The sequence below is a fragment of the Octopus bimaculoides genome, chromosome 2 (genome assembly GCF_046866305.1).
Source record: "Octopus bimaculoides isolate indiv1 chromosome 2, ASM4686630v1, whole genome shotgun sequence".
Lineage (NCBI taxonomy): Eukaryota > Metazoa > Mollusca > Cephalopoda > Octopoda > Octopodidae > Octopus > Octopus bimaculoides.
Window position 1 is genome coordinate 70,826,581 of NC_142929.1, and position 21,450 is coordinate 70,848,030.

The 21,450-nt window shown below is 35.7% G+C and overlaps 1 protein-coding gene across 13 annotated transcripts in view; it reads right to left on the minus strand.

Moving 5' to 3' along the window:
* The window catches only part of LOC106875929 (protein FAM13A), a 288,030-nt gene that overhangs the window by 131,505 nt on the left and 135,075 nt on the right, over window positions 1-21,450 (minus strand). For all 13 annotated transcript variants that reach the window (XM_089346973.1, XM_052978233.2, XM_089346968.1 and 10 more), the window contains 3 exons: window positions 11,740-11,935; window positions 4,908-5,117; window positions 1,546-1,729 (listed from right to left, as the gene is read on the minus strand). In XM_089346973.1, coding sequence (XP_089203099.1) covers window positions 1,546-1,729; window positions 4,908-5,117; window positions 11,740-11,935 — 590 coding nt within the window. The remainder of the gene's footprint in view (window positions 1-1,545; window positions 1,730-4,907; window positions 5,118-11,739; window positions 11,936-21,450) is intronic.

The window sequence follows — 21,450 nt, forward strand, 5'->3', positions numbered from 1 at the left end:
CCATATGTTCAAATTCGGCAAAAACTGCAGGAAATTGGTAAAATGAATAGAAATATTTCCCCCATGGTAAGACATGTTTTCGCAGAGAAGTGGAAGTGAAGGACACCACATGTATGACAATGAAGCTTGCTTACTTGGTGACCTCATTAGTAACAGCAGCATGAAAACAAAAAGCACCCAGTACACTCTGTAAAGTGGTTAGCATTAGGACGGGCATCTAACCACAGAAACCAAGCCAGAGCTGACACTGGAGTTTGACACAGTCCTGTGGCTCATCAAATCTGCTCAAACTATTCATCCCATACTAGCAAGAACAACATTAAATGACGATAATGATGATGATGTTGATAACTATTATTATTATTGGGCAGTGAACTGGCAGAATCATTAGCATACCAAGCAAAATACCAAGCAGCATTTCACCCATCTTTATGCTCTGAGTTCAAATTCTGCTGAGGTCAACTTCACCTTTCATCCTTTCGGGGTCAATAAAATAAGTATCAGTTGAGCACTGGGAAGTGTCTTCTACTATAGCCCTTCCACCAAAATTGCTGGCCTTGTGCCAAAATTTGAAACCATTATTATCATTATTATTGTTATTATATGAATGCAGTTATAATACATCTTAGACATATAGTATACAATGCTGGAAAAATCACAGATCAGATAACTAACACCGGTCAGAACTAACTTGAGACTCTTTCAATAAGCAAATTTATGGGAATCTGAACAAAGTGCAAGCTTTCAAGAATAACTGAAAGAAAACAGCAATCTCAATGATGTAAAGAAACAAACATCACCAAACTTTGTTCTGCTTTATTTTTAAGATTAGCACTGAGGTGATTCAGAAACCCAAAGCCTCATAAGACTGAAGCTTGGCTGAGTTTTCATGGCATATAAGTGATGGAGAATGTAACACTCTTCTCTGGATGGAACATTCATCCATCACAAGGTTAGTTCACCAGCTGTTGGCAGAACTAATTTTTTTTACAAATGAGTTGACTGGAGCAATATGAAATGAAGTGTTTTGCTCAGAAACAGAAGGCGCCACCAACTCCAGGAATCAAAACTATAATCTTATGATTAATAGCCATGTGGTTTACAAGTTCACTTTCAGAACATTTGGTTTCAGGTTCAGTCCCACTACACAGCACCTTGGGGAAGTGTCTTCTACTATCGCCCAAAGCCTTGACAGTAAATTTAGTAGACAGAAACTATGTGGAAGTCTACCCGGTGTATGCATGCATGCGTGTGTGTGTGTGTGTTTATCTCACAGTCCCAACCACCACCACCACAGCTTGACAACTGGTATTGGTTTGTTTATCTCTTTGTAACTTAGCAGTTCAGAAAAAAAAGCTGACAGAATAAACACCAGGCTTTAAAAGAAGTACTAGCATTGATTTGTTTGACGAAATCCTTCAAGGTGGTGCTTCTATTTGGCCATGGCCCAATAACTGAAACAAGTAAAAGATGAGTGCAACACCTTAACACTAAGTCACATGCTTTCACTTTTTAAGATTAAAAATGAAAATACAACCTACTAACCTAAAGACATTTGGGCCAAAAACAATGGCAAGGACCATAGGCCCCATTTTATTTTCTTCTTCATGCTGTGCTACATCTACTAAGAAGTTCAACAGATATTTCAGCAGATCATAATGTTCCTCAGGTAACTCATTGAATTCCTCCCGGACTTTAGCAACATAGTCTTCTGGATTGGAGTTTAGACCTGGAATGGTTAATGATAAGGAAGCAATTATTTTTATCACCAACATTATCAAACATTTAAAACAGACAAATTTTAATAGACACATGGAAATAACTGAGGAATTCTTTTTGGGAATAGTGAATCTCAAAGAACATGAAGTTAAAAATAATAGCATTTAACTAATGGGTTGAAAAAGACCTTTTTCGAAAAATGAAGTTGAAGGCTACCCATGGGGCTTGAACTCAGATCTATAAATGGGTTAAACAAATCATAGGTTTAAATAAATCTGGTCGTCTGGTTTCTCCAGCCTCTCAGCAACAGGCCACACATTATATATATATATATATATATATATATATATACATACATGAGGGGGTGCAGAAAAGTTCTTGGCTTTGAGTAGAAGAAAATACAGAAGGATCAGTTAATTATAATTTCATTCAATATATTCCCCTCACAGAATTACATACTTATTGCAGTGGCCCTTCAGTTTTTCTAAGCCCTGTAAAAACTTGGAAAGTTGGGCATCCAGCCAGGCCTTTCACAATACACTTAAAGCCAGGAACTTTCCAGCACCCTCTCATATACACACACATAAACACATATATATATATATATATATATATACACACAAGTATCAATTTACTCATTGAGGTCATAGTGAAATTACTATGGGTTTTACATAACATAAACAATATCATATAATCAATGTTACATAATCACTGTTCATATTCATGCTTTTCAACTTGCTAAATGATTTATTTAACCCATATGATGTTGAAACAGCTGTAACCAAGAAACATGTGATACAGTACCACCATTCTTGTATTATTTATTATTTTATACTGTGTGATTAAGGAATTTTTTTTTCTTAGAAAGTACCAAGCAAGATGAGAAGCCACTTAGTGTAAGGGAGTCATCATCATCATCATCAGAATGAAGGAGAAATTAAGATGAAAGGAATGAATTTACTTTAGACTTGAAAGAGCTCGGGTCACAAGAAATGGGAAAACAATGAAATGGAAGAAAGTTCCAAAATCTGGTAGTTCAAAGAAAGGAAAACACTGAGATGGAAGAGAGTTTCAAAGTCTTGCAATTTGAGGAATTTACAGGGTTTTCAGTTTTCACAAAACACATGCTTTGACTGTAGTATTGTTCCTTCCTATACAGTCTGCTAGTCAGTATTCAGAGGGGTACTGAGTGAGATAACTGCCTGGATTCTCAGGTCCCCTTTCGTCTGACTCACACACACACACACACACACACTGTTTGAAATAGATTTGTTTGTATTTGAAACATTAATTAAATTGAAAATTCTTTATAAAGAAACAGCAAATTAACACAGACTTAATGTAAGAGGGTTTTGTGTAAACACTAGCAGTGTCTTCAGCTTTTCAAATACACATGGTAATCTGTATTGTGAATTATACAAGATTACAATGTATGTTTGAAAAGCTGAAGAAAGCAAATGTGCTTACACAAAAACTCTTTTCTGTATGATCTGGTCTGTATTTAAATTGCTTTTTGTGAAGAAAAGCATTTTTTAAAATATAATCAATAATTTACAATTTTTAAAAAATCGTTTTTTTTTTCTGATATTGTGACTGTATCAAGAAAATTTTTCTGAATTTTTAAATATATATATATATACACACACATACAGTTAAGATACAAAAAGACAGTTAAATTTTAAATCATTCTTAATAAATCTTACACAATAATAATCTCTATCTACTTCTCTTTTTTTCTTTCCCTCCTCTAGTCACATTGACACAGACGAGTTAGTTTCATAACTAATTCTGCTCTATTTTTTATCTTTCCATGCCATAAAAATGCACAAATCTGATATATCTGCTGTCCACCAGGTCTTTGTAGAATTAATAAGATTTAATAAAATTTTACTAATCATTTAACCCTTTTGATACAGGCCAGTCTGAGACCATGCCTGGTTCTCTGGTGCACACTCCCAGTTTTCAAGGGATCTAAGTTAAGACCTCCCATCAAAATTTAATGTTAGTTTATGTTCCAAACACCAGCATTATCATGACAAAATTATTTTACTAAATTTTTCATTATTTCTATAATTAACCAAAACAAAGGCAGCATATTTTAACAGAAACATAGTAACAAAAGGGTTAAATCAACCCATGGCATTTGAAAGAAATGATGTAGCCTGGGACTGTGGAAAATTGTCTGAGGGGCAGTACCAGTGATTCAAACATCCACTGTCAAAATGTGTCATTGATTCTCCCTGAAGAATATGATGTCATAGTGTCTACGGCATCTAGCTATACTAAAAAAAACCCGTCCTCCATAGCAGGTACATTAAGACCACACCCTCTGGGGAAGAGGATTGGCCTGCAAGGATCTTGTGCCAGTGCCACGTAAAAAGCACTCATGTCAGTGCCACATAAAAACACTTGTACCAGTGCCACATTAAAAGCACCCAGCACACACTGTAAAGTGGTTGACATTTGGAAGGGCATCCAGATGTAGAAACCAAGCCAGCTCTAGTCAAACCGTCCTACCCATACCAGCATGGAAAACGGATGTCAAGGGATGATGATGATGATGATATAAATATATGTGCTTGAGAAGACCTGTCTACCACAACAGAATTGATAACCTAAACCACCTTGGTAAATGCTTGCATGTGCCCCACCACTTCATTCCGTAAAACTCATCACTTCTATACCTCTGGTATTATTCAGTTAACATAATCTCCTGAGAGTAGAATAGGTACATACCATATCTCCTCCCTTTCATTACCTTCCTTTTTCCTCCCCAACCCCAGAACCATTTCCATTCCCCATTATCTTCCTAGTCATATATATATATATTATACGTACACACACACACACACTTACACAGAGGTGAGTGGACAAACAAAAGAGGCACTCATCACATCAAGAAGGAGTTACATATATTTAAATACACACATACACAGATATATACAAATACACATACATACATAGACATATAAGTAAACACATATTACATACATAAGCATACACACACACATGCATTAATTCATTTTATAAACACCAGCATAGTAAAGACAAAGCTGTTTCACTTTATTCTTTATTTTCATAATTAGCTGAAACAAAACCAGTGTATTTCAACAGCAATATGGTAATGAAAGGGTTGAAGTTTGGCTTTGATACAGGCAGAGATTGTTTCTTGTAAAAAATAAACTTACTTTCATGTATGTTTACAAATTGCTTTGTCATGTGTTCTGGAATCACAGAATCAGGCAACTCCCGAAGGAACAGCTTGAGAAGACCAGCAACAGCCATTACATCCCCATCTTCAGTAAAATCAGCATCTCCCGTCTGATCAAAGGATGCTCGGAGTTTGTCAATGATACGAGTACTCCCATTAACTCGGAATATGCCCTCTTGATCATAACCTGAAATATATATAGATTATTATAGATCAAAACAAATTAAGGTTTTTGATTAGCGTTATGACTATGATGGTAGCGGTGGTGATGGTAAAGGTGTCTGTGTTTTCAACATGTAAAAGGTTCTTGAAATGTTTGCTGAGATTACGTTGTTCCTAGAGAAACAAAAATGTATTTCAAAATTATGTGACATAATTAACACTGAAAGAATAGACTGGAACAGAAATAAATGTTAGAGAAATAATGGGGAAGGGGAGACATAGCAAAGCATTATACAAGCTTAGAATATTAACCGAAACTAATTTTCCCCAAAAAAAACTCATCAATCAAGGAAAATTTTATAGCAGTCAACAGAACGTTAAGGCTTAAGTCTATGAAAATTCAACAAATATTTCAAGAAAAAAATTTTAAAAACTTTGAGGTAATGAAGAAATTAAAAGCCATACAAGCTTCTAGTCATGATAGACAAAAATATATCAAGAAAAATTAACATTAATATAGGCACAGGCATAGCTGTGTGGTAAGAAGCTTGCTTCCGGGTTCAGTCCCACTACATGACACCTTGGGCAAGTGTCTTTTACTATAGCCTCAAGCCAACCAAAGCCTTGTGAGTGGATTTGGTGGACAGAAACTGAAAGAAGCCCATCATATACGTATATATCTATGCATGGGTGTCAGTGTTTGTCCCCCATCACCTCTTGACAACTGGTGTTGGTGCGTTTACATCCCTGTAACTTAGCAGTTCAGCAAAAGAGATTAATAGAATAAGTATCAGGCTTTCAAAATAAAAAAATTAAGTACTGAGGTTGATCCATTTGACTAAAAACTCTTCAAGGAAGTGCCCCAGCATGGCCACAGACTAATGACTGAAACAAGTAAAAGATATGCCTACATTCTCACAGTAGGTTGTCAAAACAAGGAGACACAACCACTTATGTTCCTTTATGTTCACCCTTCATGTTCCAATCACCATCTTATCTTAATAATGATGTAGTTATTTTACTAAATTCTATGTTATTTTCAAAATTGGGCACCTCAATCAGTCAAACTCCTCCTCACACTGACCTTTCCCCTCTCCAATGACGCTCCCAATGCATCTCCTCCACCACCTGATGCCACTTTTCTTTCTTGCTACCCAGAACCCTTTCATTTGTTGAGCCATTATTCATCCATTAATATTGTTCTCTACACCTAGACATTACACTGGTCATCACCCCTCTCCTCCAGTGGACCACCAAATTACCTCTCCTCATCCAACATGCTTCTCTCTCTCTCTCTCTCCTCCTTTTCCTGCAGCCTACACAAATATATCACTTCTCTCTTATCCTCTCCCTATCATCTACATCACCATTATTACAATCCTGTTACTGCTCTCTTCTTGAATCCCTCAACCTTCCCCAACTCATGCGCCACTGGTCAACTCCCATCCCTGCATCCACCCTTCAACCCTACCCAATTTCTACAGATGCTGAAACAACATACTTTGAAGGAATTTAAAGGTAACATAACCAAAGGTAGAGTAAGAAAATCCATGAACCAGGTACTCCAAATCAGTCAGAAGGACAATATTACCGACCTATCCTCTTCCATTTCTTCTATCTCTTGCTTCACCCCTCCATACACTCCTATAAACCCTTATACACACACACTCCTAGCTTTTCTATCCCTACTCACTTTTACACACCTTGCACTGTGAGCAGCCACCCGGACACTTCATCACCACCATTTATCTCATCATAGTTACAACTGATTCATTTCTATCTCCCCTAAATGTGAATAGCCATGTAGATCCTCCACAAGAAGCTGCTCTGTGCCATCTCCATCTCTCATACCTTAATCTTCATGTCCTAGCATAAAAATACCTCTCCCCACTCCTCAAGTTTCAAGCTGGATGGCAGCCTCACTAGTGCCAATGGCACAAGAAAGCACCCAGTATGAACTTGTAAAGTTATTGGTGTTACGATGAGCATCCATCCATAGAAACCATGTCAAAGCAGACACTAGAGCATGATATAGTCTTTGGACTGGTCAGGTCCTGTCAAATCATCCAACCCATGCTAGCATGGAACAGGGACATTAAATGTTGATGATGATTTTTATGTGTTTATTCCTTTCTTTTTTTTTGTTTCAGTCATTTGATTGCAGCCATGCTGGAGCATCACCTTAAAAGGTTTTAGTCAAAGAAATTGATCCTGGGACTTATTCTATCAGTTTCTTTTGCTAAACCACTAAGTTATGGGGACATGAACACACCAGCATCAGTTGTCAAGCAATGGCAGGGGGACAAACACTGATACACACACATAAATGCACTATATATGATGAGCTTCTTTCAGTTTCCATCTACCAAATCTACACACAAGGCTTTGGTCAGCCTGAGGCCATAGTAAAAGACACTTGCCCAAGGTACCATGCAGTGGGACTGAACTTGGAACCATGTGGTTGGGAAGCAAGCCCCTTACCACACAGCCATGCCTGTTTGTATCTCTACCCTCACTTGACAACTGATATTGGTTTGATTACATCCTGTAACTTAGTAATACAGCAAAAGAGATTGGTAGAAAAGTTTCAGACCTTAAAAGAACAAAAAAAAAAAAAAAAGGAAAAGAAACCTAAGTACTGGAGTCAACCTAGTTGACTAAAACCTTTCAAGGCAGCAAGTACTCCAGTATGGCCACAGCCGAATGACTGAAACAAGTAAAAACTATAAAAGATATGTTAAGAATATTGTTTATCAACTACTTCTTCAAACTTGTTGCTGGGTCATAAATGTCACGAACGTTGCAGTTAAAAATAATTCTAACACACATCTGGTAAATTGTATTTATTTTTACACTTCTTGTCAAATATATTCTGCTCAGTTCTAAATCCTTCACAAAATCTCAACCAACCAGTAATAAGCAAGTGACTTATAAAAAATATTGGCCTTGTAACTTTCCTCGGAGGACAATGGGAAGCAGACAGATCGGCTGGGTTTTGTTTTCTTCTCTCTCTTTTTTTTTAAGCTTGGGTACTTATCCAATCAGTCCTTTTTGCTAAGTTACATGGATGTAAACAAAGTAACACTGGTTGTCAAGTGGTGGAATAAACACACACATACACATGTATGTATGTATGTATGCATACACAACAGGCTTCTTACACAGAAAGTGGTCAGCCCAAGGCTATAATAGAGGGCACTTGCCAAAGGTGCTGCCCAGTGGAACTGAATCCCACCAAACCACATATACATATATATATATCCAATTTGAGTTATTTTTAACACTTTTAGGAAAAGCAAGCAAACCAATGAAGTGAAACTACTAAACTGTTTACCTTTTGAATTAGGTATTATCAAGTAGACTCATACAGGAATAGAATAGTGCTAGTTAATAAACAAGTACAAACAACAACAACAATAATAATAATAATAATAATAATATGTGAATCAAGATAGTGTCAAAAAGAAATCAATACATTAGAACCAATAACTAATTTGGTAATAGTCATTCCCTTTTGTTGATTGCCCAGCAAAGAACAATGAGTACGTTTTCAATCTAAACCAGGCTAGCAAACATAGCTGCTACCAGTCTTAATACTAAACTAATAATTGGATTCTCTTAGTAGGGAACCAAGCAAATATATTAGATTTGGTGAAACCAAGTAAACAATCACCACAAATTACTTTGATCAAAATGATACTGATCTTTTGTATTCAGCTTTTCTAATTCTGTTCCTAATTCTGTTCCACGTTTGTATGTGTATTTTTGCATGCTCTAAACAGCACATTAACTATTGAGTGGCCTTGAAATTTTTTCTTTTGACCAATTTCTCCAGCAGATTCTAACATCCCAAAATTGCTACACACTGCTTCATTTGAAGAGCTGTGTTACTTTTCTTTTCTTCTTATATATATATATATATATATATATTTGCTTATTTATTGCTTTTCATCTTTTTCCGTCCTTACAGTTAAACATGTTCAGGTAGTTTCCATTATATCATTTCATTAATATCACACTGAATAATAAATGATATTAAGTACAAATGACTGCTTTTTTGGCACATGCCAATGCACCTATATATGTATATACACACATATCTACATATACATGTGCATACAGACAAAAAAGGATGTATGAATGTATGAGTAAGCATAGTATAGTAAATAGAAGAGGAGCTCAATGTTGAATAGGGAGTATATTTTGTAAATAGGTTTACTCATATTCTTACAGCATGGCCGCTATTGTACCAGCAAAACAAACATCTGCTATCCCTTATATAAAGAAATTTTTTTGGGGGGGGGGGGCATATTGTCATTTAAATTATGCAAAAATGAAAACAACACTGACAACTCATTTTAACAGATATATTTACCAAATTTACATAAAAATATCTTGAAACACTGAAGGGTAAATTTATTCAATAAAATCACCATTGGCTTCAACCACAGCCTCCAGACGACTTTGGAATCTCCTGCAACTCTTCTGGATGGTCTCCCTGCTTAAGTTGGTGAATGCTGCCATAATCCTTGCCTTTAATTAATCTTTGATGTTACAAAGAGCTCTGTTGGTCTCTTGCTCAACAACACCCCACTCATAATAATCATGGGAGTTGCAGTCTGGGGAGTTAGGTGGCTAGATGTTAGGGGTGATGTGGATGCAGAAATTCTTCAACAGTCATGACTGGGTTCTCCTCCTTGTGTGACAGAGGGTCTTCTAGCAACTACCCTCTTGACCCAGGGCTGCACTAACTCCACCAGGCACCTGATGTAGGCCTCTGTGTTGAATCTGAGACTGTGTGGGAAAATGAATAGAGGCATAACATCGCCATCACCAGTGATCACTCCAAAAATGAGGATGTTTAATTTTTATCACTCTCAGTACATGCACTGTACTCAGATTGACACCCAAACACTCTGAAATGTTTGTATTGGAGGTTCCGGCACAAATGCCAAGCAGTATAGCAAGTCATTTCCAAATTTCTGGCAGAGTGAATTACGTCCCTGTAACTTAGCGGTTTGGCAAGAGAGACCGATAGAATAAGTACTAGGCTTACAAAGAATAAGTCCTGGGGGTCAATTTACTCGACTAAAGGCGGTGCTCCAGCATGGTCACAGTCAAAATGACTGAAACAAGTAAAAGAGTAAAGAGTAATACAAAATGTTCATGAATGTATTTAGACAATAACTAAGTCATAGGCATAAGGCCTACAACATAACACTTATCACAGACAAAACTGTAGGATATTTCTCTAAAAAGTATGAAATGTTAAATATGCACCTTTGGATTATAATAATTATAAAAAAAAAGTCTCAAAGAATTATTTGCTGAAATGGGTCAACATAATAATAGGCTGGGTATTACTGTTTTGAAGAATGTTGACAGATTATAAGGTTTGTGAAGGTGCATGGCTTTGTGGTTAGAGCAATGAGTTCACAATCATAAGATGATGGATTCAATTTCTGAGCTGGGCTGTACATTGTTTCTTTGGAGTAATTCACTTCATTTCATGTTGCTCCAGTCTATTCAGCCATAAATGAGTACTAGCCAAGTGCTGGTGTAGCTTTCTCTCCATCCAGCCATTATACCCTCAATATTCTGCTGGGTTAAGGATGGGAGGGTCTAGAGCAGTAGTTCTCAACCATTTTTGCCTATGGACTCCTTTGATTCCTGTTTTACTCTACCAGACCTCTGTAGCTATTTGATGCTCTAAAAAAATCCTACTGTCTTATAATTAAACATTATCAGGAATTGCATCGAAAAAAAAATTAAAATATTTTGCATATTGTAGAAGTATAACCAATTTATTGCAGATAAATTTTAGCAACAAAATCTTATATGAACCCCAGTTGAGAAACACTGGTCTCGAGATAACATAGGCAACTAAAACAATGAGCAAAAGCACATTACAAGCTACAAGGTCATACTCAGTCATTCGCAAGTGATAACTAAGCCATAATGAACTTCATAAAAATTTTTAAACTGCTCTCTTTAACATTCAGATTACTCAACAACAACTGAGATGGTATTTCTAAGGCCCTTTACAATTGTTAAGCAATATCCTTTCCAGGTGATAATAGTTGATGTTAAGTTTCTCACTCACTTATCCACAGTACTTGAAATGAGATATAAGGAGATATTTCTCCTAAAGTGCAGGTGGAGATTATAGCTAAGCCAAACTTTTTTTTACAGGACTTTGAAGAATGACTAGTAGAGGGGTGGGGGCTGTGTTTTATGGGGGTGCTACAGGAGGAAGTAATGCATTAAGATATCAATCTAACTTGAGACTGGAAACCTGCTCTGAACACTTGAAATACAGTGGACTCTGCTAAAGGCACTCAAGGTGCAGGTGGCCGTGTTAAAACCAGAGAATGGATTGAGTCCACCATCCAACAACATAAGCAATTCATCCAACAGGCTTCTGTACAATTTCCATGTAATCAATTCCACTCACAACCTGAATCTGTTAGAAGACATCTTCTCAAGGAGCTGTGCAGTGGGATCAATCCCAGAACCATGTGATACTGAAGCAAACTTCTTAACTACAATGCCACTGCCGCAGGCTAAAAGACAAAAACTTTCTCCGTATCTGCTCAATGGATTCATTTCTTTGTTAAGATTCATTGAAATAAACCTAAAATCCTTACCATGGTTTTCAATATGTTCACATATCTTCTTTACAATGAGGGGAATTTTAAGCCCATCAGGTGCCTGGCGAACAAGTTCTTCAAGAGGAACTCCGAAGGTCTTGTTGCTGTTTTGAGGAACAGTTTTCTTCTTGGTTCCAGGGCTTAACAGCTTCCGCACCCTATCCATACAGGCATTAACACCCTCCTCCTCGGTCTGAAAAGAAAAAAAAATAAAGATTAGAACAAAACTATTTTAATCTAAATCTCTTCAAAACTATATCATTTGGTATTTTTTAAGAAGCAAAATTCTATGATGTAAAGACCTAAAAAATAAACTAATATCATCATCATTCAACATTCATGTTCATGGATGGGTTGGACATAAAATGATGAAAGGAATGACATATTTTACATGACTGATGGCATTGTTCATTCCAAGAACGTCTTTGAAAATCCTCATAAGTCATTGACCTTTAAACCATTTGTTGCTATATTTCTTTGAAATACACTGCTTTTTGTTTTAATTAATTTTGAAAATAATGAAGAAATTAATGTAACTTTATCATTATTAAGCTAGTATTTGGAACATAATTTAACATGAAATTATGATATAAGGTTTTACTTCAGATCACTTCGAAACAGAAACTATATATAAAGGCAGCGAGCTGGCAGAAACATTCGCGCGCTGGGCGAAATGCTTAGCGGTATTTCATCTGCCGTTACGTTCTGAGTTCAAATTCCGCCGAGGTCAACTTTGCCTTTCATCCTTTCGGGGTCGATAAATTAAGTACCAGTTACTCACTGGGGTCGATGTAATCGACTTATTCCCTTTGTCTGTCCTTGTTTGTCCCCTCTATGTTTAGCCCCTTGTGGGCAATAAAGAAATAGGAAACAGAAACTATATATCAGGGAACCAAGTCAGAAACTTGGACAGGTTGATGATATCAAAAGAGTAAAGAGTGTTTTTAACTCTTTCTTTTTGTGTTAAAATGTCCATGTAAGTAACTGGAAGGTATTCATATAAGTTAAATTATTTCTGTTTGCAGCAGCTAATTGATTTCCAGCAGTTGATTAAATAAGAACTATTCGTGCAAACAACTTTAAATAACAACTAAAAGAACTAAGCTTGCATGGTATCAATCAAGGTATGTCCAAACACCAGTGGACCTGTGACACACATGTCTAGAGACCAGTGCTCCTTTATGGCCTGTATGCCTTAGCTAAAAGAGCATTTTTAGGGTCACAGTGGAACTGGGTGCAATGCTGATGAAAAGTTAACTTTAATCACCCTCAAAATTCCTGGATCACATTCAAGACTTTAAACTACAAAATCAAAACTTCACTGTAGTACTTTCATGTTGGTATGTTTTAGTTATTCTGGCCAATGCTTCCTGTTACAGGTTGCTACCAGGATGACCAAATAAACCAGTACAAACAAAAAAGTAACACTTTAAAAAAGATTTCTTCGTTCCTTATAAATTGATTGACTTATCTTACATGAGCTATAATGGACATCACACAAGTCAAAAATTTATTTTTCCAGAAATACAAATTTTGTGCAGACAAGTGCAATTTAGAAAAATTTTAGAAATTGAGTTCTTTTTAATTTTATACAAAATTCTACAAGAAACAATAATTCATTCTGAAATTTCAAAGGATTCAAGAAAAAGTCATAAACTTGAGATATTTTTCATATTAGCAATTCAGATTTAATGTTCTCAACTGAACTGTTACAACCTTCAAAGAAAACCAATATAATGTAACATTATGAACAAAACATCTATAAAAGTGTATACTAAAATTACCAGTGAAAATAAAAAATATATTTTCTAGCAAACCACAATATGTTAAACATTACAAAAGACAAAAAGAGAGAGAGAGAGAAGCACACAAAGTGAATTATTACATTTCAGCTATTTAAAAAATATAAGAACAAGTATCTGTTTAAGAAAAAATTACAACAAAAACATATTTATCCTACTTTTGAAATAAAATGAAATTTTCAACAAAAAGCCTACTAAACTGACTCATGCTACTATTTACAAAGAGATCTCAAGTTCAAGATTAAAAATTTCAAATGGTAGTAACATTTGAGAAAATTGTGACGCTTGTATAATATTTTCCGAAGTCTAATGATAACTTTAATCCTTCTAATATTAACCCGCCTAAAGGCAGCAAGCTGGCAGAATTGTTAGCATACCAGATGAAATGCTTAATGGCATTTCATCCATCTTCATGTTCCGAGTTCAAATTCCACCAAGGCTGGGTTTGTCTTTCATCCTTTTGATAAAATAAGTACCAGGTGAACTGGGGAGGGGGAATGATGCAATTGACTTAACCCTCCCCCAAAATTGCTGGCCTTGTGCCAAAGTTTGAAATTAATATTAACCTGCCTGAAAGTGCCTCTGGTTCTATAATACAAATTTCTTATTTTAAAATTATCTAAATTAAAATCTTCCATCTTAATAAGTTATTTTACAAAATTCTTCATTATTTTCAAAATTGAAACAAATTAAGTGTTTTTCAATAGAAATATGGTAACAAAAGGGTTAAAGAAATTATCAGTCTTAAACAGTAAGAAACAAAATAAATATAAATATGAATCTTAAAGAAATAAATATATAACAAAAATATCTAAATAACTAAGAAATATTCATTTATATTTAACATTTTGAATACTTATAGCCTAAAGGTCAGAGCTTCAATAACCAATTAACATTTTCAATTCATTAACTCTCCACATGTTGATATTTCTGTTTGGCAAACTCTAGGTGACTAACGAAAGGGAGAAAGTTATGACTGACAACTAAATACAAACAAAAATCTCTACTGATAAGGCAGTGATTATAAAAATCATAAAACAGATGAAACAAAAATTATGATTTTGAAGAGAAATGTGAAATGTCTTAAGCAGAAGACAGGTAAACACAGTAAATAAAAGTATTTTCAAGTAGCAATGATTATTTAAAAGTTTCATATGTTTTTCTCTGGTTCATGGAAACATATATCTTAGATGAAACATCATCATCATCTATTAATGTTTATCTGCTAAGCTGGTATGAGATGAATGGTTTGGCAAGGTCCAATGGGCTTCAGGACTATGTGTAATGCTCTAACATTTGCTTTGGCATGGTTTCTATAGTTGGATGTTTATCCTAAAACTCTTTGTTTTCCTTGAGCCCTAGTACTCATAAGATCAGTTACCCAGATTCTGTGGTGTATGAATGACCAAAATCAAAACATTCACTCCAAATATTACACTGGTCCACTGCAGGGTCCAAGGTGAGCAATTTTGATGGCAGGGGACAAGTTGATTGCATCAACCGCACTACTTGACTGGTACTTTATTTTATCAACCCCTGAGAGATGAAAGAAAGTCCACCTCAAGAATTTTAACTAAGAAGGAAAAGAGCCAGAAGAAATGCTAAGCATTTTGCTCAGCGTGCTAATGATTCTGTCAGTTTGCCATTTTCTTCTTATCATTGGTGTATAGTTGTGTGTGCACAAACGCATACATATATGTGTGTGTGTGTATATATATATGTGTATGTGTATATACATGCATGTGTATGTGTGTATGTATGTATATATGTGTGTGTGTGTGTATGTATATGTATGTGTGTGTGTGTATGTATATGTATGTGTGTGTGTGTATATGTATGTGTATATGTACGTATATATATATATATATATATATATATATATATATATATCAATCATCATTTTTGTTTAACATCCGCTTTCCATGCTGGCATGGGTTGGACGGTTTGACTGAGGACTGGTGAGCCGGATGGCTGCACCAGGCTCCAATCAGATTTGGCAGAGTTTCTACAGCTGGATGCTCTTCCTAACGCCAACCATTCCGAGAGTGTAGTGGGTGCTTTTACGTGCCACCGGCATGAGGGCCAGTCAGGCGGTACTGGCAACGGCCACGCTCAAATGGCGTCTTTACATGTCACCTGCACAAAAGCCAGTCCAGCGGCACTGGCAAACAATCTCATTTGAATGTTGTTTTCCACATACCAACGGCACAAGTGCCAGTAAGGCAATGCTGGTAGTGATCACACTCGAATGGTGCTTTTTACATGCCACCGGCAAGGGGGCCAGTCAGCGGCCCTGGCAATGATCATGGTCGGATGGTGCTCTTAGCGCTCCACTAGTACGGATGTCAGTCATGCGGTGCTGTCATCGAATTTGATTCCAATTTCACTTGCCTCAAAAGGTCTTCACAAGCAGAGTTTAGTGTCCAATGAAAGAAAGGTACATGTAAGTGGGCTGGTTACACCACTGGCATAGGCCACAGGTTATGGTCTCACTTGGCTTGCCAAGTCTTCTCAAGCACAGCATATTTCCAAAGGTCTCGGTCACTAGTCATTGCCTCGGTGAGGTCTAATGTTCAAAGGTCGTGCTTCACCACCTCATCCCAGGTCTTCCTGGGTCTACCTCTTCCACAGTTTCCCTCAACTGCTAGGGTGTGATACTTTTTCACACAGCTATTTTCATCCATTCGTACCACATGACCATACCAGTGCAGTCGTTTCTCTTGCATAGCACATCTGATGCTTCTTTTCTCTCAAGGCACTTATACTCAGTCGAGTATGCACACTAACATTACACATCCAGCGAAACATACTGGCTTCGTTCCTTGCAAGCTTAGAGACCATAATTAGAGACCAGCACTTCTTCACACAGTTGTCCTCATCCATATGCAACACATGACCATACCAGCAAGGTCATCTCTCTTGCACACCACATCTGATGCCTCTTATGTCAACATTTCTGTCAAGACATATATATATATATATATATATATATATATATAGCTGCCTTTGGCACAATTTCTATCTCCCAAATTTCATCCATAAGGCTTTCATCAACCCAAGGTTATAGTAAAAGTTACTTGCCAAAGGAGTTATACATTAGAATTGAAACAATTTGAATGCAAAGCAAACTTCTTAACCATATCACCGTGTCTGCATCCATGAGACAAAAACAGAATAAGATATAGGGGATACCAGGGACCTTGGGTACCTTTAACCATTTAGCATTTAAACCAGCCATATAGAGCCCAGATATTCTACCTGTTTTATGTTCAAACTGACCATATCCTACCTCTCATACCTACCCTACAATGTCATTCTAAAAACAAACATCATCAAAATCTCAAAACAAGATAATGCATACTTAATTCAATACAATTTGATTAAATAAGCATTACAATGTAATCAGAATGCTAAAGGGTCCACTCTGTTGCAGGCATTCGGGCCAGGTCTCCCACATGAGAAAACTTCCCTCTCTCCCTTCTTCCCACCAATCTCAGAGGCTCTGCAGAAAAAAAAATCTGAGGTAATGCCTGTTCTAACTAAGAAATAGAAAAAAAAACCTGACAAATAACACTTTGCCACTGACATAACTTGCTAAACTTAAGCTTTACAGCAAATTGATGTAGAGGTTATCAGTGAAAACTATGGTAAATACAATCATATAATATTATCAGCAAAAGACGACAAAAAATTCAATATCAACCAAATATGCTTGAGATTAGCAAACAAGAGGGAACTCAGAAAGAAAGATAGTTGCCAAGAAATCATCAGGTGAAATCAAGATAAATAAAGAATTATTTCCAAGCAAATTTGTTGTTCACAAAACATTAAAGAGAAAGAAAGCAAGTAAGAAGAATGTACTTTCAAATGAGAATACAAGATTAGAAAAGTAGGCGGGTGTAAGTTTTGCTCTCTGAATAACTCAGGATATACTGTGGCCTAGTTTCTCTTCACTGCTTTTAATTTTTCTGTTTTAATACAAGAAACACAAACAAATGAAAGCTGAACTATATTTCTCATATCTAAGTGGTGAGGAGATAGAGTCAAGTTTTCTAAAGGTTTAATAAATAAATACAGGAGGGATTTTATTGCAGAAACAAATCTTAAAAACAACTTATGCTAGATCTTTATAAACAATTTTATCAAATGGGTTAGAAAACTATACAAAGCTTTCTCACATGTATATGAGCTCTAAAGGTTAATAGAGAGATCAGAAATGTGAATGCCTTTACTATTTTTATTATATTTGTGATAAAAGAATGAAATACAAAGGAAAAAAAAATGTTTCTGTAATGAAAAGACTCATTTAACAACTAGACACAATGTAGTTTCCCATGTCTGTTATTTATCACTGATTGAATTGCTTTACCAAAACAATAAAACCTCAGGTCTGAAAATCTGCTATAGTGAGCACAACTCCTCAACACAACAATATCATTATTATTGTTTTTTTTTCTTCCAATTATAGACCTATTTTACATCTATCCTTCATAAATAAATTGATAGAAAAGAGTAATTTGGACACTGTTTTGTAAACACAGTCTGTTTATAATCTCATGCTAAATAAGCTATTTGACTGAAAGAAGTATCAGAATATTAAAGCCCTATTCTGAAACTCATTAATAACTTAAGTGGTTACTGTTAACAACATAGAATAATTGTTTAATTGATTGATCTTTTCTGCTACTTGTGAGACAGTTATGTGTATTCTATTTGATATTTCTCCATGGGGATTTTAGTGTCTGCACTATGTCTTAAAATATTTTCTGTCTTCACTCCTTTTATATTTCGAGCAATGTGAATTTATCATCATCATTTCATGTCCACCTTTCTATGCTTGCATGGGTCACATGGTACTTGCTGAGACAGTTTTTTACAGTCACATGCCCTTCCTGTCACCAACCCTCATCTATTTCCAAGCAAGGTAATATTTCCCCCATGGCTAGACCATATTCCCACAGAAGATTGGAAATGAATAACATCACCTGTAGGACAGTGATGCTCATTTCCACACACACACACACACACACACACACACACACACACACACACACACACACACAGAGGGTTTCTTCAGTTTCAGTCCACAAAATCCATTTGCAAGGCTTTGGTCAGCCTGAGGATATAGAAGATGCTTGCCCAAGGGGTTGTACAGTGGGACTGAACCAGAGACCACATAGTTGGGAAGCAAGCTTCTTACAAACAAAGACACACCTGTTTTATTTATTATTTACTTCTTATTGACATTGCTTCTCTCATTATTTCTAACCTTGTTGATATTAAAGCTTCATTTACCTCCACATCTGATTTTCAAACTTCAGATACATTAATGAGGTTTTCTTCAGTTTCTTCCCTCCAAAACTGAAATACACCCCCCTGCTCTAATCTGCACCTGCCCTGTGCTTTAGATGCAATATATTGACCATATGCTACTCTAGAATTTGTATTCCTTTATTTTAAGAAACAATCACATCAGTTACTGCTCATTAATACATATTAAACTCTGATTCATTGTGTCTTTATAGAACAATTGTCTAGCTTTTGCAATTTTAAGCATCAGCCATATCTTTTATTCATACAAACACTGCAGGTTACCACAGTGAATATGAAATTGAGCTTAATATTTTCAGAATATAAATGAGACTTTGGAGTTTTGAGGGAAAATTATAATTTCGTTTCTCACCCAGCGCCCCAAAACAAAAAAAAAAAAAATTCACACCATAAAGAACAGAGATAATTTTTATTTCAATGATGTTAATTTTGTGACATGAGAAGGGACCATACCTACAATGAAATACATTGTCGTTGCATTTTGGTTGATTTTGAAAGTAATTATTTCTACTAATTAAATAAAATTAATTTTTTGTTATCAATATGAAATTTGAAATATAGCAATACTATGCTTTTATACAAAATTATAATGGAAGTTTCTTGATTTAAACACTTTAAAACAGCAAGTTTTATATGAGAATCAAAGAAAGTCTGTGGCAGATTGGTACTGTAAGGCTTAACTATGCAATACTAATGACAAACATTTCACGGTGGTGCAGCAGCATGACCGCAGCCACTTGGCTGAAACACATAAATAAATAAAATAAATAAATAAAAAGCTAAGCTTTCATGAAACTGAAATTCCATCAGTTCCAAATGTCCACTCGTTTCTTCTGCTTCATACTCATTGTAGTACCACATAAAAAGCACTGGTGATGATGCTACATATAAAGCCACCCAGTGCACTCTGTAAAGTGGCTGGTGTTATGAAGTACATCCAGTTGTAGAAACCAAACCAAAACAGATGATGGGACCTGGTGTGGCCCCTGGCCTTACCAGCTCCTGTCAAGCCGTCCAACCCATGTCAACACAGAAAACATATGTTAAATGACGATGGTCATCATCCTCTCTCTCTCTCTCTCTCTCATTTTTTTAACATCCACTTTTTCATGCTTGCATGTATCTAGTACAATTTGTAGGCAGAATGCTGGAAATAAATGGCACTTGTTTACAACCATCACGTGATGTCACTCACATATGCATATAAAACATACATATGCTTCTTTCAATTTCCATTATCAAATCCACTTACAAGACTTTGGTCAACCCAGAATAGAAGACATCAGATCAAGATGCTACTCAATAGGATTCAGTAGGACAAACTGAAACCATGATTGCAAACCATGCTTCTTAATCACACAACTATGCCTGTCTACTATATATATATCATCACCATTGTTGTTTAATGTCCACTTTCCATGCTGGCATGGGTTGGACAGTTTGACTGAGGCCTGACAAGCCAGGAGGCTACACCAGGCTCCAATCTGATTTGGCAAGGTTTCTACAGCTGGATACCCTTCCTAACACCAATAACTCTAAGAGTGTAATATACTAATAACTATACATGATATATATCATATGATTATATATTAATAATTATATAATTTCTACATCCACTGCTTGTGTTGATGACTTGTATATAAAGTAGTGAACATTAGCCAGTCAGGCAAAATGTTTAGCAGTCTTTCATCTGTCTTTATGTTCTAAGTTCAAATTCCACTAACGTCAACTTTGCCTTTTATCCTTTCAGGGTCAATAAAATAAGTACTAGTCAAGCACTGGGGCTGATGTAATTGACTAACCCCTCCGCCAAAATGTCAGGCTATGTGCCTATAGTAGAAGGGAATGATTATACAAAAATGACATGAAAAATATTCTTGTATTCCTGAGCTGGTTTTTACCAAACAGGTTGTGGCCTTGATGAGATATTATTCTTAAAAACATTTGTTAATGTAAAGTAACAGGAGCAAATTTAGTCAATCAAAATTCCCACCAACCACAAATAAAGTTAATGGTATTGTACAAATGAAATAAGATTCATTTATTTAATAACTTCCCGATTAATTAAAAATAGGTGAAATGAGTGACTAAGATGAAATTATATGCTTAATCCAAAGACTTTTACACATTAGCAAATTTCAAACAGATAAAAGCAAATGGCTAAATAAAAGTTCAAATATTATTATCATTTTAAACTAGAGTAAAGTGTTGTCATCATTTAAGGTCCACTTTTCTAGGCCTGCATAGGTAAGATGGAATTTGTTGAGATAGATTTTCTACAAACAGATACCCTTCCTCTCAATCACTCTCACCTGTTTCCAGATTGATGATGAAATAATAAAATACAAAAAACACAAAAATATCCCCTGAAAACAATTTTCATTCCCCAAAATCAGAAAATGGTGGATGCTACATCAATAGCTATGAAATCTAGTAAAATAGCTATAAAGATTAGTAACACAGACAAGGAAAAGAAAAATGATGGGAAGTAATTTAAAACTACAAAATAAACAGTTGCACATGTTTAGACAGAGGAAACAGTGTGGTCTTAAGTCAAAATATTGTAGCTAAATTT